We start from the raw sequence: 23476 nt of genomic DNA on the forward strand, positions 1-23476 counted from the left end.
ATATCAGTCAACCATAGATTCATTCCTTTTATTCTTTTTTTTTACTAAAAGCTTACCATAATTGTCCAATTTTACCCTATATACCAAGTAAAAGTAACTGAAAGAAACAGAAAGAAACACACCAAGATATATGAAATATAAAATATGCAAGCTCTTCAAGAAAGAATCAGACAAGAGAGAGATTGAAATCAAGTCAATTCTTTTTCTTCAGTATTACCTCTAAAGCGTACTAGAGCAGAAACAATATCTGGTGATGAACAGACTTACATATGTTCCAATCAATCAAATAATGTGGACAATCTTTCAGTTGAGAATGATTGCAATCCTGCAGATTTTGAAGAAGGGGAGAAATCACCTGCTATAAATGCAGAAAGCAATCATATGGATACAGAAAATTCAAATGTATCATCCAACAATGTCGAAACTCGTGAAGAGAGTGTAAAAGAAAGGGACGATTCTTTATCCTTGTTTAGCCACTTGGGAGCCTTTAAAAACACCATTGAAAGTCTGTTATCTTTTGAGTCTGTTACCAATGACAAATTGTTTGGAATGTTAAATGATACAGAACAATTAAGTATCGAGCTCAAAAGCATTCTTCAAGCTAACAATGCTTCAAAAAAGTTTATTGAGATGACTTTCTCTTAGTTCAATAAATATTTGACAAAAATTGATAGAGAAGATAATTATTGTTATTTATTTGTGTAATCTGAAGGCTTTCATTTTCTTAATTATTGTAATAAAATAGATTATAAGCTTATATCACATTACAAGTGCGATAAGATAATAAGTGATACTTTGAACAAAAACAATACCACAAAATATGATATGGGTATAAACGGATGCAAAATGTACTATTCTGGTGATGCTAGCATTGCATGTTGTTTTTGTAATGAAGAAAGGTACGAAGGCATTCTCTCAAGAAAAACAATCTATCAATTGTTAATTGGCAGACAGTTAGCTGATTTCCTTGCAAACAGTGCCAATTTTTCTAAACTTGTGAAGTACAAAAAAACTATTATTGAGAATTCCTTGTCAGTCAAAGAGCCAGTATATAAAAATATTTTCAATGGAAGCATTTTTTGTGGAGTTAGAGGAATGAAAGAGCTCAGCCTTGCCCTGAATATTGACGGGTTTAACTCATTCAAAAGAGGTGAAATATCTATGACAATCATTATAGCCACAATCCTAGACCTTCCACCAACAGAAAGGTATAAGCAAGAAAACATCTTCATTATTTCAATTATCCCTGGACCAAAAAAACCAAAAAGTTTATTCAGTTATCTATACCTAGTCACTGAAAAAACCGCCCTGATTAACAATGTGGCCAGGTTGGTAAACACATGTGTAGAAATAGTGATTTTTTTCAACTCAGTGTGTTTTTTGAAGTTCAGGTCAAAGATGTAGTTTTAGTTGGTTTCATTGGCTAACAGAATTTTAGAATATCAGTCTGGTACGGAAGGCTAAATTCACATACAGAGAACTATCATAATTCTCATTCTACCACCCCTTTTTTTTTATTCCTACTATTTTCTGGATTTACTCTCGCAATAATCTATTTATAAACTCATAGTAGAAAAATATATGCCTCTTACACACAACAGACATTCTTGAAAACGTTTGAATAAAGACTATGAATTGATAATATCATAATTGTCATGTCTCTTTCTATATTTAATAATATAGAAAAGAACTTGTTAGAAGAATTCAATTAAACAACCATAAAATATAATGCTTTTTTTTTACTATAAAGTTGGTGTAAATAAAGTATATTTTACGCTTGTTCCTCTTTTTATTCTCAATAAATCACATCAAACAAAACACATAAAATGTCTTCTATCTCCCACTGCTGTAATGTTGTCTGCCGTTGTGCTCAATGTAGCAGAAATTCACAGGGATACTCATTGGTGACAAGCAGAACTGCTGAGCGCCATATTAGAAAAGATGAGCTTGAGAGAATCGAGAGACTGGATACGGCTGAAAGATTGGCAAATAGTATGCTATATTCAGGGTTTATTTCTCAATTACTGAGTAATAACTTCTTAATTTTTTTAATTTCAATGAAACACAGCTGTGCAAGAAGAACAAATGATGGACGTTGATACCCAATGTAAGAAAAGAAAAGAAAAGAAAATATTTGAAAACCAGTAGAGACAATAAGCTAAACTAATCTATATTTGTATATATCCTGACCTGTTAATCTGAATCCATCGAAAAAATAGACGATCAGGCCAACTCACCTGATTCGAATGCCACCACGATGGCTGACAATGTCTCGGTAGATGATGAGATCAGCGAGGTCAATGGCAATGACTCTGACTGTTGTGGTGGTTGAAGTTGAAGAAGTTTTTAAGAGGAAGAATTGAAGATTTGAGATTAGGAACGAAGATTCGTTAGAACTTGTGTAGGTTTTGTTTATTGAGAAAGGATTTTATATCAAAGTTTGACCAGGTTCCTACACTGAACTACTACTGCTATTTATATTGTTTTGGATTGGGAAAATTATATGACTGGGGTCAGGTAATCGATCCTATCTGAGCCTTAATCAGAGCAACGTGATCTTGGGATAATTAATGTATGATTAATTATATAAATGTGTGTAGTCCCAATGAAGTATTAATATCAAAAGTAAATATGTTTATGAGTTATAATTATGCTTATAATAATCCACTGATGTATCTCATATTATGGTGATATTATCATATGAAATATAATTACTATCATGCATGCTAAACCTGTGTGTTAAATAATAAAGTAATTGGTAGACACCTTTGACTGGAATAGCTGAGGCCTTATATTATTTCCTTCAGACTTATTCTCAATTACAGCAGTAGTCAATACTCATTTACAACACTGTCATTGAAAGAGACATGAACTCTGACTCTGGCAGTGGTAAAGAAGAAGGTGTTGAGACAGACGTTGAAGAGTTTGTTAATGAAGGTCAGTCATAAATGATTTTGTTTTCTTAAAAACAGACCTAAAGAAAATTTGTTCTAATTTATTTTTGTTAATTTTAAATAGACCCATTTGATGCTCCTAACATGCCTGAAAACCCTGTCTATTGGTTCATTGCTACCTTTGCCATTCTTTTTATCTTGCATTATGTTGTTAACAAAGGTGCCGCCGTATTGATTGAATTTATCAATCAGTTACTCAAGATCTACGGCAAAGATTTCCAATTACCAACAAGTCTTATTGGCCTGCAAAGAATGACTGGTTTTTCCAATTATGCCAATGGTATCAAGAAGTCTGTTGTATGTGAAGACTGCCACAAGGTTTATGAACAAAATGTGTCTCTCCCTACTCATTGATACTTCAAAAAGCATGGTTCTCGATCAGCATGCAATTGTGAATTGATGAAGGTTTCATCTTCTGGTGCCATGGTAGCCAAGCAATCATACGTCTACAACTCTATCCAGAGATCATTACAAGTTTTCTTTCTTCATTCTGGGTTCGAGCAAAAAATCAGACAATGGAACAAAGAGCTTAAGGTCGTAGATACACTATGCGACGTCTATGATGGTGCTATGTGGAAGGAGCTAAAGGACCAAAGTGACATATTGTTTGTGGATGAACCTCGTTCATTGATGCTAACAATGAACATCGACTGGTTCCAGCCATTTGATGGCATTACATATTCAACTGGAGCTATCTACCTTGCAATAAATAACTTGCCTCATGAGAAAAGATTTAAGCCTGAAAATGTCATCCTTGTTGGTTTGATGCCTGGTCCTAAGGAGCCAAAGACCGAAGAGATCAACCACTATTTAAAGCCAATAGTTGATGAATTGCTGCAGTTGTTTACGGGGATAACCATCCTGACCTTTGAGTGCCCAGCCGGTGTTAATGTACGTGCCGTGTTACATATGGTTGCCTGTGACATCCCTGCCACCAGGAAGACCAGTGGATTCACTGCCCACAACAGTACTTGTGCATGCCCCAGATGTGTGAGGCAGTTTACCAGGTTACCAAGCACCAATCAGGTCGACTTCAGTGGGTTCGACTATTCGATGTGGAAAATCTGTAGTGGTCTGGAAAACAGGTTGCATGCTGAGGAGTGGAAGAGTGCCAGTACGTCCTCAGAAAGGCATCAGTTGGAAATCGAAAATGGTGTTCGATGGTCGCAGCTGCATTGCCTTGGATACTTTGATCTAGTACGTGGAACGATCATCAATCCCATGCATAATTTATTCCTGGGGACACCAAAGAGAATGATGGAGTGGTGGATAAAAGAAGGACTGATAGACGATAGAAAGCTAGCTACGATGCAAACAATGGCAGAGACAATGGTGGTGCCAATGGATTACGTGGTGTTGAAATTGAAGATCGGAAAGGGCTTTCCATACATGAAAGCTGATGAATGGAAGTCCTGGGTGCTAGTGTATTTGCCTATCTTGTTGAAGGCCATCCTGCCAATTAAAATGTTCAGAAATTGGATCAGTTTTGTTGATGCCTGCCACCAATTAGTAAAGCATCACGTTCTCTGACATTGACAACGGCCATAAATTTCTTCAAGAATTCTGTACTGAGTGCCAGCATATTTACACTCCAACTATTCTCATCTGTAACATGCATTTACATCTCCATCTTCACAAGACCATCCGTGATTTTGGACCAGTATATGAATATTGGCTCTTTGGGTTTGAGCGATATAATGGTCTGCTAAAGAACGTGAATACGAACAGAAAAGATTCCTTTGAGGTTACATACATGAATAATTTCGTCCAAGATACATTCAAAGGTGATTTCGCTCATGCTGCTCTCACATGCCCAAGCCAAGTACCATTTCTTCCACTTCTTGCCAAGCTTACTGCCACAGCTCAACCCTCCACTTCAAAAAATACAATAACTTTTCCCCAGCGCCTGTTCAGACTATCAGCCTTCATCCAAGCATACTCAAACCCTTCTCTTCCAGTCCTTGGCAATGAACCTCTTCCTCCATCTGCATTTCCTCTCCATATCAAACCCCCATCAGCAATGAGTGATATCAACTATCCTCATTTGCTTGATTACTATAAAGTCGCATACTGCATGCCAAATCTTGAAGGCTACCAGCATCCCTCCTCTCCATTCTCCTTTGTCGACAACCAAATCATAAAGTTAAAATCAATCAATTTGCTTGGTCAGGTTTACAAAGGCTGCAAATATGCTTCTGGTCGTGGCTCATTTGTTCAATCTCTGTTCCTTGGAAGTCAAGGCAATAATCGGTTGGCATACACTGGCCAAATTCAGTATCTGTTCTTGCACTCTTTCACTCCACCAGTAGATAACACAGAGCTCCAAACACGTGTCGTTTATCAAGATAAACACGTGTTTGCGTTTGTTAAGTGGTTCCAGATTGAGAATGACCATTCAAGAGAGTTGAAAAGTGTTGACATCTGCAGTGCAGATTTTATTGCATGTGATTTTGAATGCATCTTGCCAGTATATCGAATATCATCAGTTGTTGCAACATGTGATTATAAAACCAGCACAAATAATAAGAAAATACTTGTCAACACTTTACCACACAAACAATACAATTAATATTTAATACATTTCTTTTTTAATAAAAAATTTCAATACATAAGCTAATGTAGTCTTATTATATATGTTGCGAACAATACATATGTGTTAAGAAATTTTGAGAGTAAAAGAAAAAAAAACGACAAAAAATGAGTTTTATTTATGACCCATATTTAAGAGCCCATTGAGGTAGAGCAGGATCTAAATCAATTGGGACTGTTGATTCCACTGTTCTACCATAAACTCTCTTAAGCAGTTGGTGGGAATTTGCACCCAATTGCTTAATAACAAATGAGTCAACCTTCATAATGAATTTGTTAAGCTAAGTAATAAACATATATTAACATTCAGCCTGGCATCATTCAAAAAAAAAAACTGTTAGGTTTTATCTCGTCACTTCTCCAACTTGGGTGAGCAACACAAATCTCATTTCTTGGCTGAGAGGAAGACATATCATCGTCTGATTGGCCTTCAGACATGACCAACTTTTGGATCAGTCCAGAGCAGTTTCGACCCATCTTGAGATCAATGTCAGCCTTGTAAGCATCATAAGCAAGGCGATGGTGAGTGTAGTTCTAAAGGAAAAAGACAATACAATTAATATTCTAATTGTTATTATTTAGCATAAATTGAAAATATAGTTTACATCAGTTTCACGGCCAGATCTTCTTGAATTAGTATTCAAGGCTCGTCTTGTTTCCGGAAGTTCCCTATGCTGGTGACGTCTACTACAGAAGTTTGTATATATACACTTACAAAGGTCGCGTGTCCTCATATCAGTGCCAGCAAACTTCTTTTCCAAGTAATACAAGAGTTGTTTGACTAACTCTCTATTTGGAGAGTGATCAAAACGAACATCAACTGCCCACTTTGGTTTTATGGCGTTTGCTTGGATTTCTGCCTAGTCTCTTGATTTTAGCTTTGGGTTCCACATATAACCATGAATGTATCCCTATTATATTTTAATTAGCAACAAGATTGGCAAGTGTCTTTTGTATCTTTATACTTACAAATACAGCGTTAGTATCACTTGATTTGGTGATAGGAAGGGCAGCAGAAGTGGATGCAACACTAGTGGGCACATGCGCAGATGCTGGGAGGGCAGACAAGACATCAATGCTATTAATGGCGGTTGCGTTACCGGTGATCACTACACCGATTCTTGTATCCATCAATGTGATCTTATCCTTCATGGCCTTCATCTCTTCTTTCATCGCATTCAAAGCTTGTAGCAACTGGACATCAGTGCTAGCAAGAGAAGGAGCGAGTCTGCAGTTGGGGGTAGGCATTATCTGTAATACATTATAATATTTTCAATTGTTAATATTAGTTCTTTTTCTTTTTTATTCTCTTTTGTAAGAAACAATCCATCTATTTTGTTATGTAAATTACAATAAATTCGCAACGTAGATTTGTTGAGATGATATAATCAAGAGTGAGTGACATTGAATTGCAAGTAGAAATATTAAGTATTTATAGGCGGTAGTGATGCTTCAGGAACACTTCAAAGACAACTTCTTGAAACACTGAGATGCAAATCGGCCTTGATACATTTTTTGGCCTCAATTGATCACCTCTTTTCAGTTTTTTTTTGCTATCGTTTATTGGATAAGCTTTTTGGTATTTTGTTTCAAATGCAGAAAAAAAAATTACACCTTTTTCTTTCTTCTTTTCTGCTCCTTTCCTCTTTTCCAATGTTTGTCATTATTATATTAGTGGCTTTTTTTGGTAACATACTTCTTTATTAAATACTTTTTTATAAACAATAAAAATTAATACATTCTTTTACTATCATAATAGATACTCTTTTGCTCTCATTTAAATGCATTCATTTCACAATCACTGTCCAGATTAACAAAGTTCAATATTATATTTTGCGAAATTAACATCCATAAAAATCCTTCTGATTTGTTTTTTTTATTACAGACTTGATAATCAAGAATAACTGCTACAAATGAATTTGATTAAAAACATCAAGGTAGTATATATATATATTATTTTGACATGTATCTTACTAAAATGAAGTCTTATTATAGATGAACACTGTTGATCCCGTCTTTGATTTCCCTTACATTATACAGCTGGAAATGACATTACATGGTAAGGATCACTACTTTATTTTTTATTTTAGTTATATTAATATTATAATGTGTTAACATAAAATATTATTATTTTTCACTAGAGTTCTATCAAGTGTTTACAAAGACAATCTATCTCTGTTAATATATATTCTTGCTACTGGTATGTAAATTATTTATTATTTTATTCGATTCACAAAAATTAATGTTTTTTGTTGTTTTTATAGTGAAAGATATCATAAGAAACACCATGGATTATCAATATCGACATCTATTTTTTGCTTGCTCTTTTCCAATATTTACAATGTAAATATAAAAGTGTACACAAAATGTAAAAGCATACTATATTAAATGTAGTACCCAGCACATATAGCTAATAATTTTTCTATACTTCTTAAAGACTGTTGTATTTCAATAAACAGTCTGCTTTCTTTTTATATTTTCAGCTATTTCTTTTCTGTAAATAATTATTCTATTCAAACAGTATCAAACAGACCAGTAGAAGCAATAACAGATATCCAATAAATCAATACTATAAGATTGTTATAGTTTTAGAAACATTCTGTTCTTTCCAAATAAATACTATTATAAACTTTTACCAATAAAACAATTTCTGAAATTAAAATAAAAACGATTGAACTATACTATGGTTCAGAATCCAAAGAATTGCTCAAGTATTGAATTTAATTGGATATAAAAGATAACGAAGAGGTGTAATGTTGAACTATACTACTGTATCAAGATCGAAAATAAATATATTATCCACTTTTAAAGCTCTATATAAAACATATAAAAATAAAACCTTGGTTTCAAAAAACTCTTTTCAATATCCCAAGTCAGATCAACACACCGAAAGTGCTAAAGAACTATATTCCTGTCATTTTTATTTGGTCCCACACATGTGTATAGCTGGTCATGGCACATGGTGCTAAGACGAACTTGTTACATGGTGATATGTATCTGGACTCAATGTTAAACCCCATCTTGACACCTGAGTAACTACGCCTTTACACATACGTATGTCAGATCATTTTTCCAGTGAGTGCTTCAAGACTTTCTTGTCTTGGAGAGTCAAGATTTACAAATGAACTTTGAAAATGGCTTAACTTCTTTGTACAGAGCCAGTCTTGCTTTTGTGGTTGGAGACATTGTTAAAATTGCTGAGCTGTGCATACATTCTGAACACTCTTCGTACTACAGCTGTAGAGTATGTAAGATCAAAGAAGACCGGCAGCAGAAAAACCAAAGAGGCATATATTTCAGCAACATGACTACTAGTAGCAATAGAAGAAGACAGAGCTTTATTGAGGGTGATGTTGAATATGAAATTAAGAAACCCACTCCTTTCTGTATTCTATCAAGTTTTACTGAAATATGTTTTTTTGAACTTGACAAACTACATCTTTGAGGTCAAAATATTGGCAAGCACCTGTGGGCAATAGTCACTGATAATGAACAAAAGAAATCTGATATCTCAAACCCGTTATTCCTAAGGAAGCCATACAAAGTTACTTTGGGTAAAAAACTTCTGTTAGCACAAGCCCTTAGCAACCATCATAGCAAGGATGGAAGCTTTTTAAATATGACAACCTCTGCTGGCTACAGTAGAGCCGTTGATTATATTGACTTATTGATATTTATGGTTTCTACTCTGCTGGTTGAAGCTCTAGAACTTCAAACTGAAGGCCTGAAAATAAAATTAAAAAACAAAAAGAAAAGAAAAGGAAAAGGTAAAGCTGACAAAGCAACAATTCTGAATCAAAGCAATGAAGTTGATCCTGAGGAACAAAGCATTGGAACTAGAATTGAGACTGTTATAAGTCGTATGGATAGAACGGCTGAGGTCCTTGCATTACTTTCCTTGGTTTGCCAGCTATCAGAGAAGCTATATATAAGTACAGAAGATGTCTCAGCCATTGAACATCATGTAAATATATGGCATGCATTTCTGCGAGATCTTGTTGGAAGGAAATGCTTCACTATAAGCCAGCACTATCTGGTACACCTCAGCAAATATATAACAGAGATGGGTCTGCTCAAAGAGTATAGTGCTTGCGCATTGGAAAAAACTATAGGTCTATGCAAAGAAAACATAAAGTCGCATTCAAAGCCAGGGAAAAACGCTGTAAACTTTATGCATAATAATTTTGCCAGTGCAAAACAAAAATGGCACTAAAAACTCAACAAAAGGGATGAAACTCACGAAGCTGACTGTACAAATATTTCTTCTAATGAGTTGGATATGATGCTTGATGCCGAGAACATACCTTTTGATGAAATGCTACTAAATTTCTGTGTTTGTGAAAACATACCCTTCGACTCAAAAGTGCTCATAGTTAACAGAGTAGAGTATACAGTTGCCGGCAATCATCAGACAGTAAAAAAAAATAGAGGAAGAGACGAGATTGATATAATTTCAAAAGAGATCACCCTGGACATGTCTTTAAAACTTTCTATAAGCAACATTCAAGTCATGTTTGACTATCAAGACTATTGTCTAGCACTGGTAAAAGAAAAACAGGTTTTGGACGAAGATAAAAAGAGCAGGTTATTTGTAAACTTGTCAGCAATAAAAAAAATAGAGAACTCTTACTGCATTATCAATTTTGCAAACGTTCAAGGTTATGCAATTACTTTACCTTCTCTCTCTTTAGAAGACAAACTATATGTCTGCTTTAAAAAATAAAACTTTTTTTTTTAAAAAAAAACCCTTATGCAAACCATCTTTTTTTTCAACATATTTTGACATATATTGATGTCAACATGAAGTTATGTTATCATCAAAAGACATAGGTTTGCTTGTGTATTTATGTTGCTCTATTTTGACACAAAGAAACATAAATTAATGTCGACATGGATTTATGTCAAAAAATAAAAAAAATGTCTCTGATAAATAATATCAATTTAATGGTGACATTTTAAGACATGGATTTTGACATTAAACACCATAAATTGACATAATTTAACATATGATTTCCTGTAGTGATAGAATAATAAAAAATATTAAAAAAATTTACTCATTTTTTTTGTCAAAATAAAAAAATAAACAGAAAACATTTTCTTCAAAAATAAGATTACATTAATCCCAAGTGCGTTGTGTTTACAAGTCAAAAACTGAATTATTGAGTAGTTATCTAGTTTCACTTTTTTAAAAAAATATTTTTTCTATTTATTTTTATTTATTTTTTTTGGAGGTAAAATAAAACTATATTTGCTATATATTAATAAAAGTCATCCCCTTGGAAAATATAAACTTAATACAAATATGTTTTGTAATAAAAATTTTTATTATGAATTTTATTATTATGGTGTGTTTGAGCATAAGTATCAAAGTTTTGAAATTTTTTCAATCTTATCCAATGAAAACTCCAATAGTAAAATATATTCAATCCCTAATATATATAGAAAGAAAATCGAAAAAATAGTATTTTATATTAGATAACTATCTTTTTTAAGAACATTGAAATGTACTTGTTGCTATAGTGACTTTCTTTTTCATTTCAATATTAAAAAAAATGCTGAAACTTCTATATTTTCTATTGATATCTCTTGAATTTGAAGATCCATAATGTTTTATTTAAGTCTTGTTTTTAGAATCTTTTAAACAAGAATTATTCGGAAGAGTCTTCCCTATAAAACATGTTTAATTAATTCTCTATAACTTGTCTGTAGCAAAAGTCATTAAACTTTGAAAATCATCTAAAACCTTAGATATTTATCTCTGAACACACCCTACTATCTATCATTACTATTTATGACTATCACTATGTGAAAAAAAGAGGTACTCCTGAGGGTTCACTGGGGGTCTGTCCAGGAAGCCGCCTAGGAAAGTAAAGTTGACTTACCCACTTTTTCACCTTCTGTCTGTTATGGATTAATATAGAACTCTGCTCTTTAACAAATAATTACTAAAAAAAATTCTTATATAGAAATATAGATGTATCTTACATGCCCATATATAGACACAAGTCTCTGCAATAAATTCTGATTGAAATAAATCATGAATTTAAAAATATGTTTTTCAAATTATCAAAAATAGTTCAAAAAATTATGTTTCAAATAAATTGGGTTTTATTTTTTGTTTCAAAGTAAAAAAAAATGCTAAGCTATAGCTATATTATATAATTTATGAACATAAATATATAGTAAATTAAATCTAGTTATTATAAGATAAAGATAGGGTCATGGAGTCCACATCGCTCATAATTCTTAAAGACAAAAGTACGAAAGAAAATCTATAATATTGGAGTACAAGAGCAATCTAATAAAATATAAATATGAATAAACATTTCAAATTTAAAAATATAAGTTAAATAAAAGTTTATCTTTGACTTTGCTGAGTTGAATCTCATAAAAGTTAAAATCTCTACAAATAAAAATGGACAAAATATAATTAGTATTCAATTAATTTGTAAACTAGATGCGAAGATATTACCTCAACTCATTTTGACCAGATGATGAAAAAGCTAATTGTCAGCTAATGAGACCCAAGATAAATAACTGATCACAGAGTAAAATATTGATTTTCTATTATACATATGTCAAAAACAAGAATATATAGACATATTCTGTAAAAAATAATGATATACTAGATGTAAACATATGTAATAAACAAACTTTTGTCAGTAAAGTAGATTAAGAAACAATGTGAAGCACATAATCCCACACCTATTCAAAATCGATTTATAAAATTCTTATTAGTCTACTGACTTTTAATATCAATGTTGCAACTCAAAGAAATGTTTTTAAAAAATGCTAAGCCATTCTCTCTGTTGTGGGGAGAAAATAAAACAAAACACAATATAGACAAAAGAATTTGTGAGAACTTGTGTAGGTTGTTTATTTCAAAAGAAAAGTAAAGAATAATAAAATTCGATTATTTTTCTATATGGAACTATCTACTGATAGTTATATGTGTTGTAAATGAGTATTGACTACTGCTGTAATTGAGAATAAGTCTGAAAGAAATAATATAACATCTCAGCTATTCCAATCAAAGGTGTTTACCAATTACTTTATTATTTAACACACAGATTTATTATGCATGATAGTGATTATATCTCATATGATTATATTACCATAATATGCACTGTAGAAAATGGCACAAATTGTAGTTCCGCAGTGCACATTTCAGAACGTCTATATTTTCTGGTAGATGGTAAAGTATTAGCCGAAAAAGAGGCTTATCTATCAGAAAATCAGACAAAAAAATTCACCTACCAGAAAATAAAAAAGTTCATAGTTTACTAAGTTACTTTGATAATCGTTTCAATTAATAGCACAATTTTTTTTGAAAAAAAAGAAAGATAAATATATTGTTATTGTTGTATGTTTGATCTGGGAAAGTTCACTTCGTATTTGTCTTTTAAAGCTTAAATTGACTGAAGATAAAGCTGTTGCATATCATAGACATGCTTGGCTTCATCATCTGTTATATACTAGGATAGTTTTGTAAGATCTTGATGAGATTGGTGTATCATTTGATTTGTTTTTATACACTGGTCAAAAAAGAGTCTAGATCGATTGCTGGGATTTTCAGTGTTTTGTGGAGTTTGTGGTGTGTGTATTTGATTGGTAGTAATGACAGAAGTAGTAGAAAAGAAAATAGAGTTCGATGTGTGTATCTTCAATAGATACATATGTTTGCAAGGTCTGTATCTTCTTTTAAAATCAAAGCAAGTGCATGAGATAATTGTGTTTGTATCTGAAACCTCAACTACATAAGCAGTATTTTGGTCAACAAATGACTGAATCTGACATTGTCTACTATCTACTGAATCAGGAGCAACAATTATTGCTTCTCTTTCATCATCATCAACTTCTTCTGCTTCCATCTCGTGTATTCTTTGTTCTCTTGTAAATGCACTCTTTGCCCCATTGTTGGACATAACTCTATCGTACTCTTGAGAAAGATAGTATTCAACATCGTGAACAAGAATGAATACAAGTTTATTCAGACGTTTGTTTCGGGATCTCTTCATGAAGACAGTTTTCAGTTGGTTATGTCAAGACTCAATATAATTATTGGTGAGCATATATGAAAATTGATGTTCATGATATGCTCTACTCCAAATCTTAAATTTGTCTTCACTACACCAGTTTTTCTCAAAGTAGTCCAAAAAGATGCATTGGTTGTTAAAATCTTCTTTGAACTATACAAGTTTGTGATGAAACTGATCTAAATCTTCTTCGTACACAATCTCTTGAAATGATTTCATCATTTCACTACGAAGAAGACAAGCCTCAGATGGCAAAGAGCCAGGAATCTTAACGGAGTCAGAGAGCTTTCTGTTCCATGCTTGAGTTACGTGAAATATGCAGAATTGGATTTGTGTGATAGGAAAGATGGTTTGAATTGCATGAACTTTAGCCGAGCAGCAATCAATAGTTATTTGTTTTGGATTAACAAGAAAGAGAGAAGACTTTAAGAATTGCAGCCACTGCACAATGGGGCTCACACCTCTATCATTGGTAATCATATATGCTACAGGCCAGCCTCTACCAATTTCTTCATCATGGATAAGAAGAGTGTAAAGAATCTCATCGATTTTTTCAGAGATACCATGAGTGGCATCCAAGCAAAAAGAAGCAGCATTTTTCATCTTATTTTGCTGTATTGGCGACATAAAACCACAAGCAAATACGTTTAAACTTGGTGAGTAGCTGGTATTGGCCTTAAAAATTGAGAAGTTCATTGCAAGAAGTTTCTCATTTATCCAAATCATGAAAAAATTATTTGATCCTTGTCAAAATGATACAAAGTCTTATTTATCTATAAACAATTGGTTAAATAAAATTTTATTTAACATAAATTCATATGTTTACCTTATTCATCAAGTTCCAAATGTTATAATAGTTGACCTTGCATTCAGAATTTCTTCCATATCTATCAATAGCTCTCAGCATATCAATACGTATCTGGCTAGCAGATTTAGACGACTGTTCTAATTGTTGGGACAGCTCATGGAGGTATTTCTTTGCAAGAGGAAGAGTATGGATATCTTCATGAACATCACCAGGAGTATGCTCAGTATGATCTTTTGTCAAAGTTATCTCATACCACTCTGGCGTCTTAAAGAGTCCTCTGACACGAAGAAGAGCAGAACACTTATTTTTCTTAGTTCTTTTCTGAACTACTCTCATGGCTGCCTTGGATTCATAAGTGCCAGCACGATGACACAAATACTCTTGGGAAAAGCACATCTTAATACCACTGTCTTTGGCTTCTTCAGCAGTAATATCAGTAGATTGCTTGTTAGAATTACAGATAATCCATTTGACTGCACATGATTTACCAATTTCTAGCAAGCAATCTCTCCACTTAGATGTTCTAACTTTTATAGTAATATCAAGTCTAAGAGTCATCACTCCAGGAACAGATATACACTCCATTGCTTCAGAGATTGTTGCCAAAGTGTAAATGTTTTCATTGAATTGAATGTTGTTTGTTGACATATTTAGTGAATAATTATTTGAAAATAAAAACGCATGATTTAAGGGATATAGAACCTTTGTTTCAAATAAACAATTCAAAAACAAGAGAAAGTATTAACAGTCACTATTTCAGTTAATAATTTTTCATCTACCAGAAAATATAGACTTTCACATTTCAAGCAATTATGTACAAAACTGCACATTCTCAATGGCCCAATAAAAATCAATTATAACTCTGTTAGTGCTACATATCTTAGCAAATTGGATCTGTGGAATACCAGGACTTTGATCTTTATTTAGTGCTGTACAACCCTTTCCAGCCAGTAAAAGACATATATTAAGATGAGCTCGACCTTGTTTGAGTAAATTTATCTATTCACTCATTGGTCAAAAATATGTAATACGTCATGGGCGAATTTGTTTTAATTTTTATTTTTAATTTTTGGTCCCTGAAATTTTTTTTTTAAAAAAAAACAAAAAAAAATAAAAAAAACAAAAAAAAATACAAAAAATCTACAAAAAAAACTACAAAAAACAAACACAAAAAAACATACAAAATAGTAGAAGAAGTACACAGGGCAATAAACAAATTATATTATATTTCATAAAGTTATTTTTTAAAATGATATTTTTATTAGGTTTCTATAGATTGAAAATATAAAAGTTAGTATTACCTACTTTAATAAACAAAACAAAACAGTTGATTTGTATTAGTTGTAATTAAACGTATGAATGTCTTTATATTTATAAGTACCTTACTTGTTAATAAGATCTTCCATGATATTTGGCAGTTCTCCACTTGTGAGAGAGTATGAGTAATGCTCCCCAAGAATTTTCGAACCTGTGAAGAGCAATGTTTTTCAGGGCTGCATTCTCTTCAAGGCTGCTGCTCATTATTGCCTTTTGGTCATCTGCCAGACTTCCCCATGATGGTATGGCAATATTATTGGTACTGTACTTGGAGAAGGAGTAGTGGACTAGCTCTTGAGTAATCTTGCCCACTACTCTGTACATTTGTTTGGCTTTGATGAGGTCGCCTCTGGTAAAATGTGTGACCAACACTTCCTTGAAGCATTTAACCAACTGATTCCAACCGCCTGACTTCCCCTTAGGCGAGGGCCATTTGATGTCATGGTCACCAGTTGTAGGCAACAGCAGAATTGCACTCGGAGCATTGTCTCTGGTCAACAGAGCTTGTTCCATTTTGGAATCCTTGGTCAAAGATTCGCGTCTATCTTCCAATAAAGAAATTTTATCTTAGTAAAGCATTAGACTCTTCTAAGTATGCCAGACGCTCAAGAATTTGTGAGATTTTGTATGTTGACATAGTAAAAAATACAGTTGGAAAATAAAAAGAAAGGGGCAAAGTTGGCTGAAAAAATGAGTAGAAAGTAATTTAGAAACAAACTTTCAAAATTCTGTTGAAAATTTTTTTCAAGACAATTAGTGCACTCGTAATTTTACTACCAACGTGTCAATATAATAAAAAAATATTCTCATATCTTGAACGTTTTTTGCAACCTTACACTCCTACTTCTTTTAACATACAAATATAAACTAAAATGAATATCAAAGATTTACTTAACCATGATTCCGAAATCAGAACAAGTGGTTATAGGCTTGATGATTCATTTGTTGTGGAATGCTCAAACCAAATTAAGACCTGTATTATTGCTCAAGCCTGCAGAAAATTCAACAACAGGAACAAGGGCTCTATTGCTGCTCCTATGGACTTTGCCAAGTTCTTGGCTGCAGAAAATAAAAACAACACCAAAGTAGAGAGTATGGATATTGATGATGTCCAAGTCGAGTCTGTTGAGGAAATCAACAAAAGCATTGACTATGTCTCTGGTAAGAAATAAACAAGTAAAAGAAAATATTAGTATTAAATATAATTGTATCTAACCCTAAAAACTTAAATATATCAGATAATAACTATGGATATTTGCATGTCTGTAACCCAGACAGAGTGTACAACGTTCCAGTAGAACATGTTACTGATCATGAACATTTTGTTTCCACATACATGTCCAACAGTCGTGCACAGGCTGTCAGTCTGGAATTGTTTTCCATGTTTTTTGAGAACAACGTCTCTCATGAAGTCTATGACAAATGCATAAAAATTGTCAATAAGTACATGGCAGAACTTGGATCCAGTAAGTTTATAATTAGTATACTTTTTTTATAGCACATGCACTTACCACCATTTCAGCTAAAGTGGATTCACTCCTATCATACTACAAGGTAGACACCTTGTTGAAGGAGGAGTACCCGGTGAAGTCCATTGCATATGATATGTGCATAAATGGATGCTGCCGGTTCTCAACAGTAGAAGAAGGAGACTTTATCGACAAGGATGAGACATGTCCTCATTGCAGTGAGGGCAGTTACAAAGTAGAGAGAGCGAGTGTAAAGCCTGCACAGACCTTTCAGATCGTGCCTCTCTCAGAGCAACTGCAGTTCAAACTTGCCTACCCCGAGAAACGGGCCAAGATGGCCTATGATACAAGGTGTTTGGCTGGCAGACGTGAAGATGTACATGAAGACATCTTTGATAGAGACGCAGTCAGATGGCTACTTGATTGTGGAGTGGTTGGTCAGGATGACATTTTGGTGTCCATGTTTGTTGACCAGTTCAACTCATTTAAAAATGCCAAAATGTCATCCTCTGTTATTCATGTTATTAACCTGAATATCAATCCTAAAGAAAAGTATTTAAAAAAAATTAATTTAGATAAAGTTACTAATACGAACTACTTAGATACAAGGCAGGTAACATGATGCAGTTGGCTATTATACCAGGACCTAACCATCCAAAAGATATCGTCTCGTTTTTGGAGCCTGTTCTTGATGATCTGAGAAACTTGAGGGCAAATGGCCTGCAGTTTCAGACTGATTCTGGACTGGTGATTGCCATGGTTCACCTTGTCATGGCAACTGGAGATACTCCAGCCGTCTCTGACTTGATGAACCTGGCTCATCACAATGCCCATCATGGATGCAGAGCTTGCATCTCATATGGTGCAAGAGATTCAAGCATGCCTTGTATTGTGGAAAGAGACGGACCGTTGCTGTTGAGAACAGAAGAGAGTCTATACCAGTCCATTGGAGGTGTAAGTTGTAAACTGTTAAACAAAATAAATATTGATATCATTTTAGATGTATGGCATCAAAGGGCCCAACGTCTTCAAGGACTTACCCACAATGACCAGTACTGCTTTCTTCAGACTGGATGAGATGCACCTTCTAGGTCACAGTATAGACCAGCAGCTGTGTGATATTTCAGGTACGAAACAATAGAAAAATAAAATATTTGATAATAGAGACGTATCGAAATACTTTGAGACTGTATATAAGTTGTCTTTATTCATAAATAAAAAGTGTCCATTTTTATAAGAAAACACAATCTGCTCTTGTCATTATGTCTTAGTTTCTTAAGGCTTTCTTCCTTTACTATATTTGGTTATTAGAGTGTATTTACTGCTTAACTAGTGTCAGTGTTACAATTATGACATCAAGTCATAAATCGTACTTCTTTAGCTCTTAGCTATTCTTTTCTCTTTTATACTAGAGCTTTAGGACTTCCTACTAAATTAGCTCCATATCGATCTGACACAGTTTACCCGGCAGTATGATATAATTATCTTAACAATCTTTAAGATATTATCTACAGTACTAACTGTAATAATTATTGGGCTGATTACTTAATCATTTATATAAATTTTATACTGACAAGATGATAGCTACTATGCTATCCCAATATGAATATGTTCTTATATGTGATAAATCCAACATCCGAGTGTCTGGATCACCACAAGCTGTACGTTGCACTTGGAGGAAAGTTCTGCCCCACGATCAATGACAGTAGAAGAAATGCACATGGCATTCACTTGCAAGACCAGTTGAAACACCATGGATTCCCGTTTGCTTTGGATGTCAGTCTGGAAGATATTGACAAAGCAATTTGCGCATCCAGAACCGATATACCAGCCGATTTCATGGGAACATGGAGATCCTGGAAGGAATCCAATGGCAAGAGGAAGGCTGTTGATTGGACAGACTTTCTCTTGTTTGTTGTTCCAACGATTGTCATTGATCATTTCGTTTTTGATCATATAAAAGCAGCAGTGATGAACCTTGTCACTGCATGCAGAATTGCCCAGCAGTAGAGGATCACTGCTGCCAATATCCAAGAAGCAGAGGAGTAAGTCAATTGGATATATGCTGATCAGTGTTTTAATCATCTTTATAGGGCCATTGGTTGCTGGCATGCCTTCCTCCGTTGTGAGATCAAAGAAAAGAGGCTGAAGCCTACGATTTTCGTGATGAACCAGCATATGCTGGTTCATCTTGGCTATATGATGTGGGAGATGGGCCCTCTGCAGGCATACAGTTGTACGCCCATCAAAAGGACAATCGGTGTCTACAGCATGGCAATCAAGTTGAGAAAGAAACCAGGAAAGAACATGGAGAATCTCTTGCTCAGAAAGGCAGCAATCAATCACTGTCTTGGTTGCCGACCTGTCATTTGTGTCACAAATGACAAAAGGACCAGCAACTTCGAGGTTGCAAGTAACAATGTTGCCAGTCCTCAACTTTGATCCAGGCCAACTCGAAGCTCTCTGGCTGAGTTGGCTGCCGCCATTGGCATAGAGTGCCAGGACTTGGTCCACAGTTTGGTGCCTTTCTGGGCAAGAGAAGACATTGTTTCCTTTGAGGAAAATAATGAAGTGGTTTGCACCAACAAGATGTGGAAAGACTCGGTGGTCTATAGAGTCTGGTCCTCTGTTGACAGCAGGCATGGCCGAGCAAACAATCTTGCTGTGCTCAACGATGCCAGGGAGTAAGTAGCACTAGTTGTATTCTACATTGTTAACTTTTATTAATCATAACTCATTTATATTTTTGAAAGGTATGGATTTATTCTTAAATTCTTCTCTCAAACTGTCAACAGAGTGATCAGACTCTTTGCGGCCATCAACTGTCTTTCTGATGTTCAACGCGTGAACCAGGATCTTTTCCCTGCGTGGGATAGCCTGGCACCTGGTGTGATGAAGGTGGTGGACGTGAAGTCTATTGAGGGGATCGCTGGCTTCATCCACAACCCAAACAACAAGGCCATTTGGCACATTATCTGGTCATCACCAAAATACAACCAATAGGTTTTTTTTTCTTTGTTTGTTTTCCCTATTCTTTTAATACATATATAAACATTTAATCTCTTTAAAAAAATCACCCAAAACAATAGTAAAATCTGTTGCTATTACCATTTGATTTAAAAATTTTCAATGCCAGAAAAACCGAATTTATGGTATATCTAATTGATTGGCTATGTTCTTGACTTTGATCAAACTTGCAAACAAAAAACAACAGTCCTCTTTATTTTCTCATTTAAAATGGCTGTCTGAGTTAAACAACCAAAAACAATCACCTTACAAATCTGGATAACAATTTTCATTTATTAAAATGCAAATTTCCCCTGCAAAATTATTTGTCACATTTGCTAACGGCATAGTGTTATCTAGATATCTAGTTATCTAGTGTAAGGCTAATAATTTTACCATTAGTTACTAATAAATTACAATATATGATTGATAGCAAAATCAGGTTCCCATCAGATGAATTGACATGTCATCTGGTCATTATTCCAAAACAACTGAAATAATTGTTTATTTTATTTCATATTCTTATTATTATATATTAAATACCTAAAAATGAACGTTAATAGCTTCTTAAATGATGCTGCAAACTTGCCAACCAATGCAGTAGAAAAACTGCAATTAAAATTGCAGTGTAGAAAAGAATTCAAAATTAGCTTTGCTAAAGAATTTAATTTGCAACAAAAGGTTGTTGAAAACATGGCTGAAGCTGTCTATAATTTCAGCAATACTGTTTTGGGGCCCAAAAAGATTAAAAAAATCCTTTTAATCTTTACACTAAGAAGATAAAGAACAAGAGAAAACTTGATGGTAATACAATTAACTGCATTGATTACAAGTAAAACAATAGTTTTGTAACAATTCGAAATATATTTTTAGGGGAAAACTACAGACGCAAGGAAATCATTGATTCGTACAACTCAATGGGTCCTTTAGAAAAAGGCAGATATTACGAGATGGCGAAAGAAGATTCCACTACTCTTCACCAGGAATCTTCTGTCCCTGATGTCAATCATGATGCAAAATCCATATTAACCATCATGGAGACAATGAAGCTATCAATGAACTACGATAGTCTGTTTCTGTTCTGGGAGTCAGGCACCAGCTCCAGTCGAAAGATTGGTTGCCTCTTGTCAGGAGATACGTCTTCTATATTTTTTAAGTGTATTGAGGAAGATGGTGCTCTGAAGAGTTTCTTGGAAGCAATGGGAAACGTCGAAAGACGCCCAAGTAAGTATTATATAATAGATGTATTATTTATTTTATCTTAATATATTTTTCTGTCATAGTGCAGGAAATACAACCCATGACCATTGCTGTCAACGACTTCAGAAATAAGATGAACAAACGTTTGATAAGTTTGTTCAATGGTAAGTCTATAAAATATCAAAATTAACATTTACTTTATATTATCAATCTCTTAGAAGAAACTGGGGAAACGAGAAAATCTTTCCCTTGAAAAGCAATCAAAAACAAGAAAGGCACCATCAGAGCCATTGGATGGCCAGAAAAGGTGCCTTTTGTGCCACTCAATCTTATGAAAGATATTAAAAAAGAAATGTTAGTTGATGCCCTAGACAAAGGGCTTATTTCTTTCTCTTGCTCTTTAGCGTAAGGCTTGACAAGCTTAATAAAAACATGTTTTTATCTCTAACTTCTATAATTAATAATTTATATGCTAAATTTATGTGTACATCTTATCCGAAGGCTTTCCAGTGTTGTACAATAGATTCTTGCTTTTACTATTTGTTGTGGCTTGTTTTTTTTATGTATTTTAATTTTCAAAACAAAAAAAATGACTTCAAAATTTTTTCTTTCCTAATCCACTTTAATAATATACACAATATAAGTATTTTAAGTAATAAATAAAATGTTACCCTTTGCCATCATCATCATATTGTAACATGTATCAAACACTCGATTGAATGGCCTCATAAATCTTGTCATAAACTTCTTGTAATCATGCACAAACAGTTAAAGACAGATGAGAGCGCTAGTCAAGATAAATCAGCAATGAAAAACAACTACCTGACGATTTTATTTAAATATTAAGATCAACAAATAAACTTGAAACAAGAATAGATATATATTAAAATTTAAGTCTTTGGAAGTAATGGTTTTGATAAACAATGCTTATATGACCTTCTGCTTTGCTTTACAAAAGATAGTATGTATTTTTAAAATAATTGTAAGGCTATCCTAAAAAAATGTTTTTAATGCTTTGCTTAATTAGCTTTCTTTCCCAATTGTATCAAGTTTTTTTTGGTTCATCTAATGCTACTGCTTAGAATTATAAAAACAATGTCATATAATTTATTTATTTTTGTAAGGGTATACTTTAGACTTTATTTTTTTTCAAGCAAAAACAAAACAAAATCTAAGGAAGTAGAATACATGTTTATACTGATGTCTTAGGTAATAAAGTTATTGTTTTTTGACATTTTAATTTTGTAAATAAAAAATCTTCTTTCTTAAATAAATTCCAGTTATGCTTATCAATATTGTGAATAAATCAACTCTGTAAAAATTATATTGAATATTTATTTATCAATTGCACTTCATCAAGGACAGATATTAGCAAGTACGTGTTTTATAGAACTAATATAGCATGTCTTGAGTTTTATTGAAATTCTTTTAGTATCAAGTATTATTACTAGATGAGTAAAAAAACGCATCTTTATATAAAAAGAAAGGGCAAAATATTATCATTTCATAAGTTGGTCTTTATGTACATCACTTATTAATTAACTAGCTTGTCTTATTGATTATATATTTATTCAATTGTAACATTTTATTAATGTAGTCTATTACTTGCAAAGTCAATATCATTGCTAGCTTTATATAACAATTTAAATAATAATCAATATTTATATATTTATCTTTGATTTAACTAACTCTTCCTGTCTACTTTTGTCTTTAGTCTTCATATTGTAACTTTTGGCTTTGTTTAATGAAAGCAACTAGCACCCTCCCCAATCTTTATTAATATATTCTTTCCAGATATTACAAAAGTTGATAGCTGTGAACAAAGTCCTTATATTATACTTTTAAATATACTCACTTCAAAAAAAAACAAGCTGGTATTAACAAACACTAGTTATATATGATATTGTTTTATGACAATAATAATAATTATGTTTAGCCTATTAATTTTTTAAAGAAAATAAAATACATTTTATTAATAGAAAAATATGAATAATTAAAATTAAAATTTATTATTTTATTTGCAAACAGTGATTCCAAAATGCAGTAAGACTATTATGTTACTTTTTGCAAATTAAAAAAACTACATCCTTTATGTAA

The 23476-nt window shown here is 33.2% G+C and overlaps 13 protein-coding genes across 13 annotated transcripts; 9 read left to right on the forward strand and 4 right to left on the reverse strand.

Moving 5' to 3' along the window:
- Window positions 1-381: 381 nt before the first annotated feature.
- On the forward strand, window positions 382-1427 carry PHYBLDRAFT_167974 (hypothetical protein; the record flags this gene model as incomplete). The annotated part of the gene is made up of 4 exons (XM_018435769.1): window positions 382-574; window positions 746-899; window positions 951-1328; window positions 1349-1427. 4 exons carry the CDS (start codon window positions 382-384, stop codon window positions 1425-1427), a joined length of 804 nt encoding a protein of 267 aa, XP_018292610.1.
- Window positions 1428-1826: 399 nt separating this feature from the next.
- PHYBLDRAFT_67512 (hypothetical protein) lies at window positions 1827-2332 on the forward strand (the record flags this gene model as incomplete). Its single annotated transcript, XM_018441807.1, has 3 exons — window positions 1827-2028; window positions 2069-2107; window positions 2220-2332. The coding sequence occupies 3 exons, from the start codon at window positions 1827-1829 to the stop codon at window positions 2330-2332; spliced, it is 354 nt and encodes a 117-aa protein (XP_018292611.1).
- Window positions 2333-2867: 535 nt separating this feature from the next.
- On the forward strand, window positions 2868-3308 carry PHYBLDRAFT_167976 (hypothetical protein; the record flags this gene model as incomplete). Its single annotated transcript, XM_018435770.1, has 2 exons — window positions 2868-2937; window positions 3019-3308. The coding sequence occupies 2 exons, from the start codon at window positions 2868-2870 to the stop codon at window positions 3306-3308; spliced, it is 360 nt and encodes a 119-aa protein (XP_018292612.1).
- A 963-nt stretch (window positions 3309-4271) lies between these two features.
- PHYBLDRAFT_167977 (hypothetical protein) lies at window positions 4272-5523 on the forward strand (the record flags this gene model as incomplete). The annotated part of the gene is made up of 2 exons (XM_018435771.1): window positions 4272-4420; window positions 4470-5523. The coding sequence occupies 2 exons, from the start codon at window positions 4272-4274 to the stop codon at window positions 5521-5523; spliced, it is 1203 nt and encodes a 400-aa protein (XP_018292613.1).
- Window positions 5524-5703: 180 nt separating this feature from the next.
- PHYBLDRAFT_167978 (hypothetical protein) lies at window positions 5704-6791 on the reverse strand (the record flags this gene model as incomplete). Its single annotated transcript, XM_018435772.1, has 4 exons — window positions 5704-5803; window positions 5953-6077; window positions 6149-6403; window positions 6513-6791. 4 exons carry the CDS (start codon window positions 6789-6791, stop codon window positions 5704-5706), a joined length of 759 nt encoding a protein of 252 aa, XP_018292614.1.
- Window positions 6792-8495: 1704 nt separating this feature from the next.
- Window positions 8496-9756, forward strand: PHYBLDRAFT_145010 (hypothetical protein; the record flags this gene model as incomplete). Its single annotated transcript, XM_018431345.1, has 3 exons — window positions 8496-8575; window positions 8700-8929; window positions 8990-9756. The coding sequence occupies 3 exons, from the start codon at window positions 8496-8498 to the stop codon at window positions 9754-9756; spliced, it is 1077 nt and encodes a 358-aa protein (XP_018292615.1).
- Window positions 9757-9825: 69 nt separating this feature from the next.
- Window positions 9826-11561, forward strand: PHYBLDRAFT_67507 (hypothetical protein; the record flags this gene model as incomplete). Its single annotated transcript, XM_018441806.1, has 3 exons — window positions 9826-10127; window positions 11360-11410; window positions 11510-11561. The coding sequence occupies 3 exons, from the start codon at window positions 9826-9828 to the stop codon at window positions 11559-11561; spliced, it is 405 nt and encodes a 134-aa protein (XP_018292616.1).
- Window positions 11562-11736: 175 nt separating this feature from the next.
- On the reverse strand, window positions 11737-13561 carry PHYBLDRAFT_167981 (hypothetical protein; the record flags this gene model as incomplete). Its single annotated transcript, XM_018435773.1, has 3 exons — window positions 11737-11841; window positions 11913-11946; window positions 13218-13561. 3 exons carry the CDS (start codon window positions 13559-13561, stop codon window positions 11737-11739), a joined length of 483 nt encoding a protein of 160 aa, XP_018292617.1.
- Window positions 13562-13732: 171 nt separating this feature from the next.
- On the reverse strand, window positions 13733-15035 carry PHYBLDRAFT_67505 (hypothetical protein; the record flags this gene model as incomplete). Its single annotated transcript, XM_018441805.1, has 2 exons — window positions 13733-14254; window positions 14406-15035. The coding sequence occupies 2 exons, from the start codon at window positions 15033-15035 to the stop codon at window positions 13733-13735; spliced, it is 1152 nt and encodes a 383-aa protein (XP_018292618.1).
- Window positions 15036-15776: 741 nt separating this feature from the next.
- PHYBLDRAFT_67504 (hypothetical protein) lies at window positions 15777-16217 on the reverse strand (the record flags this gene model as incomplete). Its single annotated transcript, XM_018441804.1, has 1 exon — window positions 15777-16217. One exon carries the CDS (start codon window positions 16215-16217, stop codon window positions 15777-15779), a length of 441 nt encoding a protein of 146 aa, XP_018292619.1.
- A 359-nt stretch (window positions 16218-16576) lies between these two features.
- On the forward strand, window positions 16577-18314 carry PHYBLDRAFT_167984 (hypothetical protein; the record flags this gene model as incomplete). The annotated part of the gene is made up of 5 exons (XM_018435774.1): window positions 16577-16865; window positions 16943-17170; window positions 17203-17725; window positions 17776-18127; window positions 18174-18314. The coding sequence occupies 5 exons, from the start codon at window positions 16577-16579 to the stop codon at window positions 18312-18314; spliced, it is 1533 nt and encodes a 510-aa protein (XP_018292620.1).
- A 461-nt stretch (window positions 18315-18775) lies between these two features.
- On the forward strand, window positions 18776-20176 carry PHYBLDRAFT_145014 (hypothetical protein; the record flags this gene model as incomplete). The annotated part of the gene is made up of 4 exons (XM_018431346.1): window positions 18776-19179; window positions 19267-19586; window positions 19668-19857; window positions 19927-20176. 4 exons carry the CDS (start codon window positions 18776-18778, stop codon window positions 20174-20176), a joined length of 1164 nt encoding a protein of 387 aa, XP_018292621.1.
- A 552-nt stretch (window positions 20177-20728) lies between these two features.
- Window positions 20729-21795, forward strand: PHYBLDRAFT_145015 (hypothetical protein; the record flags this gene model as incomplete). Its single annotated transcript, XM_018431347.1, has 6 exons — window positions 20729-20884; window positions 20956-20983; window positions 21053-21403; window positions 21463-21543; window positions 21637-21686; window positions 21784-21795. 6 exons carry the CDS (start codon window positions 20729-20731, stop codon window positions 21793-21795), a joined length of 678 nt encoding a protein of 225 aa, XP_018292622.1.
- Window positions 21796-23476: the final 1681 nt, after the last annotated feature.

The sequence above is a fragment of the Phycomyces blakesleeanus genome (assembly GCF_001638985.1).
Source record: "Phycomyces blakesleeanus NRRL 1555(-) unplaced genomic scaffold PHYBLscaffold_9, whole genome shotgun sequence".
Classification (NCBI taxonomy): Eukaryota; Fungi; Mucoromycota; class Mucoromycetes; order Mucorales; family Phycomycetaceae; genus Phycomyces; species Phycomyces blakesleeanus.